This window comes from Mytilus galloprovincialis, chromosome 1 (assembly GCF_965363235.1).
Source record: "Mytilus galloprovincialis chromosome 1, xbMytGall1.hap1.1, whole genome shotgun sequence".
Classification (NCBI taxonomy): domain Eukaryota; kingdom Metazoa; phylum Mollusca; class Bivalvia; order Mytilida; family Mytilidae; genus Mytilus; species Mytilus galloprovincialis.
This window is the reverse complement of record NC_134838.1, coordinates 115,891,980-115,901,827: the sequence shown is the minus strand read 5'-3', so window position 1 is coordinate 115,901,827 and position 9,848 is coordinate 115,891,980. Positions and strand designations below refer to the sequence as shown.

The window sequence follows — 9,848 nt, the reverse complement described above, 5'->3', positions numbered from 1 at the left end:
GCTTGCGCATAGTTATATACCTTAATTCAGTCACGGACCCGCGATATACGGGTGTGTTCTAGTATTGATATAAGAAATAGAAACCACAGAAAAGTTATCCCTTGTCGTCAATCTGACGCACGATACAATATTTATCAATATACATTTCCTATTTTGAAAATACAAGTAAATGAAATTAAGTGCTTGAGAAGACTTATGTAATGAGATATGCAAAACATTTAACATTTATTCAATAAAAGACGATTTAAAGTAAATAATATATCCACCACAATTAACATGGAGCTACAATATCAGGAATTTATAATTTCCAGGAACATAACATTGATGTATCACGAAACTTCATACATGTATATGGTAAAGAAGTTATATTTATCCATGACGCAAAACCAATACACATGTAAAAATAACTTGGAATATAATTTGTGAAATTCGGTAGATGTAAACATATTTTAAATCCTTTTCGGACATAGATTAAATGTAATTTTTATAACAGTTCAGTCAAACGAATTTTGGTTTGTCCCTCCATCAAATATACAGATAAGTTATGGTAACACCGAATCTAGCGCTATCTAGAGCACTTTTTGGGTCGTCATCTTCTTCCTCTTCTGGTACGATGGAACATTTCTCTCCAATTCTATGGACAAATTTAAACTTGTACTTCATGTCTTTTGCATATAGTTTATTTTTGGCCTCGCACAATTTCAGTGCATTTTTGACCACAGGATGCTGGTTCATTTCCTGATTGTTTAATGCTAAATGGAATGACAACGGTGAAGATACAGGCAATTCAAACATGGTAAATCCTGATGGATTTAAAACACATCCAATCACAGTTGATTCTTCAAACGAGTCTATGAGAGTGAATAATCCAGAAAAAGATTTCAGTCTAGGCTTTTGTTTACTACTTATGAAACGCACTACCATGGGAAACTTTTGATTTGCAATCAGATATTCACTGTTGACAGACATTCTGTTATTGTTTGCCAACACCTCAGAAAATTCCCCAGGATGATGGAAGGGTATAAGAATCTGAACATCCTTCTCATCCTTACATTTGAGATAACTGTGTTGAACAACATCCTTTCTTGTCCTTGAAGTTCCAGTACAAACACTATCGACGATGAACACGCTACCAGGAGTGTAATCTACTTTGGTATAATCGTTCGTGGTAACATTTTCACCAATGCGAAAGGCTGTAAATTTTGTCATATTTAGGAACGCTCGCACATTATTTTTAGCCATTGCTTCAATACTCCTGAAGCATGTATTATCTTTGCAGGTTCTTGACTGCAGTCTTAGAAATAAACCTGCAAAAGATATTAAAATAATAAGTGAAAAAAAGATATGTCAGCATAGCATATTTTGGTTTTATTTTTTAACAAGCTGAAAACAGTTGATATCAATCTTGAACTAGATAGAATCGCCTCGCTTAAAACATTTATATGAAGCTAGGAGTGGAGAATTAAATGAACATTAAAATCAAATGTTATAGAATTTTTTGGATTTTCCAAGTTTCTTTCATTTACATAACGGGTACATACATACTGCCTTTTCAGATTTCATTTACATAACGGGTACATTCATACTGCCTTTTCAGATTATGATTTATTTTATTTTAATACATCAATTGCATATGAAAATTTTTCAACAATATCAGACAAAAATATGAATCAATATACTCAGTATGTTTCAGTATAAGGGAAGCACATACCTTCATAATCAGCAGGTATAACAATAGTGTCATTAATCTCGTGGTATTTGTTTGACACTGCATCAATACCAATATTTTTAGCCAGCAGTTTCCGAACGGTTCTTTTGTCATAAAAGACCAGTGGGTTGCCAAAGTTTATAGGCAATGGAGAGTCAGATCGAATCCTAACAGAATCCTGGTTACATTTCACAATCTGAGGTAAACTAAACTGTTTTAATATCTCTTCTGTTGTATACTCCTGGTTGCTCCATTGCGCTTTCTTAGGCTCCTCGCGAATACTTTCTTGTCTAGCCACCGCTTGGCGTAAGCGAGTCTTCTTCCTTACAGATCCCGACATTTTACAAAAAGTCTTTCATAACATAATATATTTATGTATTGTCATAGAAAACATGTGATCACTTTCTGTTTTAAACAAAATGTTTCCGGGCAGTGGACAAATCTCTTCACATATGCTAGTGAAGTGTAAATTATTTGTTTTCTGTGTATTGAAACGCACTGATTCAGTCTAGTGTGTACTATACTATCCCATTGTGACGGTTATTGGTTCAGTAATTATTTTTAAATCCCATTCATTAATACACAAACGAACAAGAACTTGTCCATCAGATTTTTTTTATTGACATAACCCTTCATAGGTACACTCGTTTCTCACCCTTACTTTTGAAAATCCTAAAATGATTTTAAATCGCCCAGAATTTAAACTACCTTTTAATTAGAACATTTGACGAATCAGAATGTTATCATTCATAAATCATCAGACTTCATTAAAATTTGTAAAAAAAGAAAAGTTCATTTCTGATTGTACTTGATCATTGGACCTGATAATCCTTGTTATATTACTAATTACAATCGTGTAAGGAATTTGATTTATAAGGCACTCGTACGTCCTTCATGCGTTAAAATATTTATACTTGGTAAATATTGGACAGTATTAATTTGAAAGACTTTCTCCGGTTTGACCTTTCTGTAAACTTTTGTAAAAAAAAACTACGGTCCACAAATGTGAGCGTTTTGCCACTGGCTTTGCGAATACTAATTTTGTATAGTAAAACAAACTAATATCAGTATTTGGTGAAGATGTGCAGGGAAATTCATATATATACTTTGTATAGAAGTTGCAATTTTGTACTGAATTTTTGTAACCAAAAAAATCTGCACAAATCATTACTAATTACATGCTACAATATTTTCCCATCATAGGTACTGGAAACTAAATACTGATAAATTCTAAATTTGAAGATCAATAAACCCCAATTGAAACTAGTTTCATTTTGTTTATTTTCTTTTGTTATATCTTCTGACACCAGACTCGGACTTCTCTTGAACAGAATTTTAATGTGCGTATTGTTATGCGTATTACTCTTCTACATTAGCTAGAGGTATAGGGGGAGGGTTGAGATCTCATACACGATTAATCCCGCCGCATTTTTTGCGCCTGTCCCAAGTCAGGAGCCTCTGGCGTTTGTTAGTCTTGTACTATTTTTAATTTTAGTTTCTTGTGTATAATTTGGAGTTTAGTATGGCGTTCATTATCATTGAACTAGTATATATACATGTATTTGTTTAGGGGCTAGATGAAGGATGCCTCAAGGTGCGGGAATTTCTCGCTGCATTGAAGACCTATTGGTGACCTTCTGCTGCTGTCTGTTCTATTGCCGGGTTGTTGTTTCTTTGACTCATTCGCATAGACGGATCCAGGGGGGGGGGCCTGGGGGGCCCGGCCCCCCTTTTCGTGGGAAAAATTTGGTTGATTATATAGGGAATCATTGAAGCATGACTGGAACGGGCCCCCCTTAGGTCAGTCAGCACTCCCCCCCCCCCCCCCACCTTAGGAAAAGTTCTGGATCCGCCACTGATTCCCCATTTCCATTCTCAATTTTAGTACTACTGACCGATCGTGCAAGACGCTCGTGAATAGGTAGTTAATGTCTTTAAAAAGCACCCTTATCGGTAATACGACAGATTTTACAGTTGGGAATAATTGTTTCAATTAACCCTACATATATATCTGCAGTATAACTATAGAATCACAAAATTAGCCTCTTTTATTAAAACAGATTGTTCCCCTTAAATATCAAAGTCACGCTGTGCGACTACAATAGCATTTATGTCCGTCAGAATTCGCTCTACTGGTACCTACAGGAACGTGAAGTCCACCAGCCGCTGAAAACAGTTGATACCAATCTTGAACTAGCTAGAATCGCCTCGCTTAAAACATTTATATCAAGCTAGGGAGTGGATAATTAAATGAACATTAAAATCAAATGTTATAGATTTTTTTTGGATTTTCCAAGTTTTTTTCATTTACATAACGGGTAATCCCCATTTCCATTCTCAATTTTAGTACTACTGAACGATCGTGCAAGACGCTCGTGTATTGGTAGTTATTCTTTAAAAAGCCCCCTTATCGGTAATACGACAGATTTTACAGTTGGGAATAATTGTTTCAGTTAACACTACATATATATCTGCAGTATAACTGTAGAATCACAAAATTAGCCTCTTTTATTAAAACAGATTGTTCCCCTTAAATATCAAAGTCACGCTGTGCGACTACAATAGCATTTATGTCCGTCAGAATTCGCTCTACTGGTACCTACAGGAACGTGAAGTCCACCAGCCGCTGAAAACAGTTGATATCAATCTTGAACTAGCTAGAATCGCCTCGCTTAAAACATTTATATCAAGCTAGGGAGTGGATAATTAAATGAACATTGAAATCAAATGTTATAGATTTTTTTTGGATTTTCCAAGTTTATTTCATTTACATAACGGGTAATCCCCATTTCCATTCTCAATTTTAGTACTACTGAACGATCGTGCAAGACGATCATGTATAGGTAGTTATTCTTTAAAAAGCACCCTTATCGGTAATATGACAGATTTTACAGTTGGGAATAATTGTTTCAGTTAACACTACATATATATCTGCAGTATAACTGTAGAATCACAAAATTAGCCTCTTTTATTAAAACAGATTGTTCCCCTTAAATATCAAAGTCACGCTGTGCGACTACAATAGCATTTATGTCCGTCAGAATTCGCTCTACTGGTACCTACAGGAACGTGAAGTCCACCAGCCGCTGAAAACAGTTGATATCAATCTTGAACTAGGTAGAATCGCCTCGCTTAAAACATTTATATCAAGCTAGGGAGTGGATAATTAAATGAACATTGAAATCAAATGTTATAGATTTTTTTTTGGATTTTCCAAGTTTATTTCATTTACATAACGGGTAATCCCCATTTCCATTCTCAATTTTAGTACTACTGAACGATCGTGCAAGACGCTCGTGTATAGGTAGTTATTCTTTAAAAAGCACCCTTATCGGTAATATGACAGATTTTACAGTTGGGAATAATTGTTTCAGTTAACACTACATATATATCTGCAGTATAACTGTAGAATCACAAAATTAGCCTCTTTTATTAAAACAGATTGTTCCCCTTAAATATCAAAGTCACGCTGTGCGACTACAATAGCATTTATGTCCGTCAGAATTCGCTCTACTGGTACCTACAGGAACGTGAAGTCCACCAGCCGCTCTGTTAGTTTGTTTGGCGACTAAATTTTTCTCTAGATTATCTATATCTGTTTTTAAAAATATAATGTTCAGGACGTCTATACTGGCTTCAAAGATTATTTTTTGGTTTCGTTGAGCTTTGTCTTATTTGTATCAATATAATATAAATAAATGCATTCTGGTTTTGAAACTTTCTTTTTCAATTGAATGACCCAACTAACAGGGTATGCAGGTTGCAAATATCAATATTGTCCATATATATGACATTTGAATACAATTTACGATGATAAATAGCCTCATTTGACATAGACCGTTTCGTATGATGGAATTTAAACCATATCACATCAACATCTAACCATTATACTCATACATTAAGAAATTTAAATAGCGTACGAATCCTTTCTCGTTGTTTCAAGTCATTAAACACGAAAGAACATCTCGTCGGGTGTTGAAATTTGTACAGTAGTGACGTTTTCTGTCCGAATGACAGGGCTGTCAGAGCTAGCTTAGACACCTATGTTGACATGTATGACGATTTAATTATAAACAAACTTTTTTATCTGCATCACACAATTGTTAGGTCTAAATAAATATGTCAATGATATATAGTCTCAACACACACATCGCACAGGTCGAATTCTTTATTGAGACCTTAAAGAAAAGGTGAATTCCTATGGTTTATTACCAAGAATGTATGAAGTTTCTTATATAATTTTTCATTTATGCAGGTTTTTGTAAACAGCTGCAGGATATCTTACCTTAACACAAATTCAATAGAATGTTTTTTTGTATTCTTTGAGAGATAGGTAAAAATGTTGATATTATCGTTATTCTAATTCGTTTTTATTGAAATTTACTCATCCGTCATATTTAAAAACAATTTTCTAAAGAAAACATTTAAATATGGCGACATTAAAGATGTGAAGGTTTATAAGTGTGTATATCTACTGTGTGAACGGAATTTATAACTAGATAAAAACATTGTCAACAAATTCATTGAAAAATGGAGGAAGATGAACATTACGGTACCGAAAGAGTGATAAAAATCAGAAAATTCAAAGGAGGCAAGCGAAGATTACAATCATCCAACAAAGTAATAGACTTCAAATGGAGTTCACATTCTTATACTTTGAATCACATTACAAATAACTTTCGACTTCCTTGTGCCGTCAAGTGCAGTGTCGAGTCCTGTAGTCTAGATTGGAATCTGTTACACTTTGACTTATCTCAGCCTTTGTTGCTTCATAGTCACAGATCAGCAAAGAAGGTGAAAGCTGCTGTGATGAAGCTAGACTCCAAGAAAGGAGAACTTCAGGAGACTGGCAGATATGTTGTTATACCGCAGGACTATAATGGTAAGCTCACCATATATATAATAATAGATTAATGTATCATTGCGACGATATTGTAGTGTTGGTTGTCATTGGTGGGGGGACTGAAGTACCTACCTTAGAATACTTCTCTGTTAATTTGAAGAACATTTTAGGTACAAAAACAAGGTAAAATTGAGAATGGAAATGGGGAATGAGTCAAAGAGACAACAACCCGATCATAGAGAAGACAACAGCAGAAGGTCACCAACAGGTCTTCAATGCAGCGAGAAATTCCCGCACCCGGAGGCGTCCTTCAGCTGGACCCTAAACAAATATATATACTAGTTCAGTGATAATGAACGTCATACTAAACTCCAAATTGTACACAAGAAACTAAAATTAAAATTAGTTCAAGGCCAGAGGCTCCTGACTTGGGACAGGCGCAAAAATGTGGCGGGGTTAAACATGTTTATGAGATCTCAACCCTCTCCCTATACCTCTAGCCAATGCAGAAAAGTAAACGCATAACAATACACACATTAAAATTCAGTTCAAGAGAAGTCCGAGTCTGATGTCAGAAGATGTAACCAAAGAAAATAAACAAAATGACAATAATACATATATAACATCAGACTACTAGCAGTTAACTGACATGCCAGCTCCAGACTTCAATTAAACTGATTGAAAGATTATGTCTTCATCATATGAATATCAGGCACAATCCTTACCGTAAGGGGTTTCGTATCATACCATCATAACATAAATGAGATGAACATAACCCGTGTCATGCCAACAACTGGTTCCAAACATCTTAAATAATTTCAGATCCCCCTATCTAATCTTAGTGAAAAAGAAGTACTACATATGTATTGTACTTAAAAAAAATTATAGTACTATACTACGCAGGTTAAAACCTGGTACTCCAAATGTGTAGTACAAATAAATTACTGCAGGTGCAGATCCTGGATGTTTAAACTGACCGTCTTCCAACCCAACGTTTGGAGTCATACCTTTATGACTTTATTTAGTCTATGCAAAATGAGCTGATGAAATCGCAACTGGTATAGTAATAAAAATCTGAATGAGCATCTCGTCTTCATAACAGTGACTTACATGTATATAGTGTATAAAAAATGATGAGTCAAACATCGTAGGTAAAAAATATATAGACAACAACAGGGCAAGATATTGGAGGGCGAAAAGAAGAACAACAGAGCATCAAATTACAAAACAGGTGACTACTGCAAGCAAGATGAAAAAAAACCAAAGCGTCATAAAATATAAAAGCAAGATATAATTACCAAAAAAGTAAACTCTCAAGCAGAGACCAAATGACACCGACATTAAAAACTATAGGTTAGTGTACGGCCTTCAACGTGACGATCTTCAATAATGATCAACGTCCATACCACATAGTCAGCTGTAAACGGCCCCGAAATGACAAATGTATAACAATTCAAACGAGAAAACTGACTGATTTATTCAACACTTTATTGTATCAAGTGAAAAAGAAACACCCATGTCATATCTCAATTTCCTTATTCTTATTTTATAATGCTTTTTTATATATCCTTCTTTATTAATGCTTATTTGTTACACTTTAGGTTGGTTTACTTTATTGAATGACCCTAAAGAGAAATACCTACCTGATACCACGCTAGAGTCAGTGGCACAAAAGGATACCGACCAAGTTCTGGTAGCAAACAGTATCAGTTGTTTGTGTTTAACAGACAGTGAACAAGGAGAAAAACAGTCAGTAAGAAAACAAATATCTTCTGGTGAAATTCTGCAAATAAAACGAACGGATACTGCGGGATCTTTAACGAAAAGATCCCCGCCTTCCAGATATTTAGTTTGCACAGATGAAAAAGACAAGGACATGTATTTACCGATATCACAAAATGGAAAATTTTACAAAGTTAACAAATTGGTAACAAATGATGGATTATTTCAAATTAAAGACGTCTTAGACAATCGATCTCATTTACCAATGAACATTCGACATGTAATAGGAGAAGTTCCGTTATTTTCTTCTGAATATTCCTGTTACCTGAAATGTGATGACATTATTGAGGAAGAAACTGCACTTGCTTCTACAATGGATGACGATTTATTACTTCTTGAATTGCAAATCAAAACTCCTATGAAATTTTACATTGCTTTAAACGAAGCTGTTATGAAGCAGTGTGACTTTTATTCAGATGCATTCCAAAACTGTGAAACGGAAGGTGAAGACTATATTCGGGGTATCAAATTTTCATTCACACTTTCTCCGGAGTCGTACTCTGTGTGTAATTCCCTCCGTTCACTGCAAGACGATGATTCTATGACGGAATCTTACTATGGTACTGACAGTGACTTGGAAGAAGAAGATGCACAATCTGAATTCTCTATAACATGGGATCCGAAAAACACGGGACATTCTGAAAAAGCAGAAATAAAGCACGTGCCTAAAATATTTAACAGCAGTATTAACAGTCCAAAGACTGAAGACAATGTACGGCAATGGAACGAAGAACCTGAAACGGTGTAAACATGATTTGAATAAACTACATGGCTACTGGTCTGATTTATAGATCATACTTTTGGGCTCTAGTATACTTGATGAAACACGTACGCTTCTATAACACATACAAACACATACACATAGAGAAGAATTCACTCTTCATTCTGTATACTGAATAAGACTTAGTATTTATTTCGAAGATGCAATGTTTTTAAATGTTCTTCTATTATGCAATTTAATTTCTTTTAATACATCAAGGATTTGTTCGTGTTACAATATGGAATGGAAAAAAGTACCACGTCAGGGCAAAATTATCCCTTTGAATTAGATCTGGAATTAGACAAAACTTAAATGCATTAACCAGTATCTCTGTCAATGCTCTTGTATTTATTCACCATTTGAAGGAATTAAAATGAATTTATGAAAGGACCTTGTTTTCGCCGAGTCAACCTTTAGATCTCATAAAACATGCAAATGAACCAAGGGTTATACATGGTTTGTGAGATCTCAACTCTCCTCCTATACATCTAGCAGCCAATGTGGAATAAACAAACACATAGATATACACATAGTAAAACTCAGTTTAAATCTGCTCCGAGTACGATGTTGGAATAGGTAACAGAAGAAACCAAGCAAAATGACAATGATCAACTTAGATTAACACAGTACTTTAAGGTGTTACTGATTTGCCAGCTCCGTATCTCAATTAAACTAATCAAAAGAGAATGTCTTCATCATATGAAAATCAACGACAACTCCTCCTGTTAGGGTTAAGTACCATGTCATTATGAATT

General features: G+C 34.8%; 2 protein-coding genes across 2 annotated transcripts; one reads left to right on the top strand and one right to left on the bottom strand.

Annotated features, from left to right (window-relative positions):
• Positions 1 to 376: 376 nt before the first annotated feature.
• Positions 377 to 2,187, bottom strand: LOC143052870 (uncharacterized). Its single transcript, XM_076226022.1, has 2 exons — positions 1,712 to 2,187; positions 377 to 1,307 (listed from the first exon to the last, which is right to left on the bottom strand). The coding sequence occupies exons 1-2, from the start codon at positions 2,046 to 2,048 to the stop codon at positions 526 to 528; spliced, it is 1,119 nt and encodes a 372-aa protein (XP_076082137.1). The 5' UTR covers positions 2,049 to 2,187; the 3' UTR covers positions 377 to 525.
• A 3,782-nt stretch (positions 2,188 to 5,969) lies between these two features.
• LOC143052867 (uncharacterized) lies at positions 5,970 to 9,110 on the top strand. The gene is made up of 2 exons (XM_076226011.1): positions 5,970 to 6,590; positions 8,153 to 9,110. The coding sequence occupies exons 1-2, from the start codon at positions 6,239 to 6,241 to the stop codon at positions 9,079 to 9,081; spliced, it is 1,281 nt and encodes a 426-aa protein (XP_076082126.1). The 5' UTR covers positions 5,970 to 6,238; the 3' UTR covers positions 9,082 to 9,110.
• The last annotated feature ends 738 nt before the right edge of the window (positions 9,111 to 9,848 follow it).

What these genes read in the sequence shown, in the direction of transcription:
- LOC143052870 (XM_076226022.1), bottom strand. Translation starts at nt 2,048, where the DNA reads ATGTCGGGATCTGTAAGGAAGAAGACTCGCTTACGCCAAGCGGTGGCT. An exon ending in TATACCTGCTGATTATGAAG is followed by an intron (nt 1,308 to 1,711) that starts GTATGTGCTTCC and finishes TATCTTTTGCAG; the next exon opens with GTTTATTTCTAAGACTGCAG.
- LOC143052867 (XM_076226011.1), top strand. Translation starts at nt 6,239, where the DNA reads ATGGAGGAAGATGAACATTACGGTACCGAAAGAGTGATAAAAATCAGA. An exon ending in TATACCGCAGGACTATAATG is followed by an intron (nt 6,591 to 8,152) that starts GTAAGCTCACCA and finishes GTTACACTTTAG; the next exon opens with GTTGGTTTACTTTATTGAAT.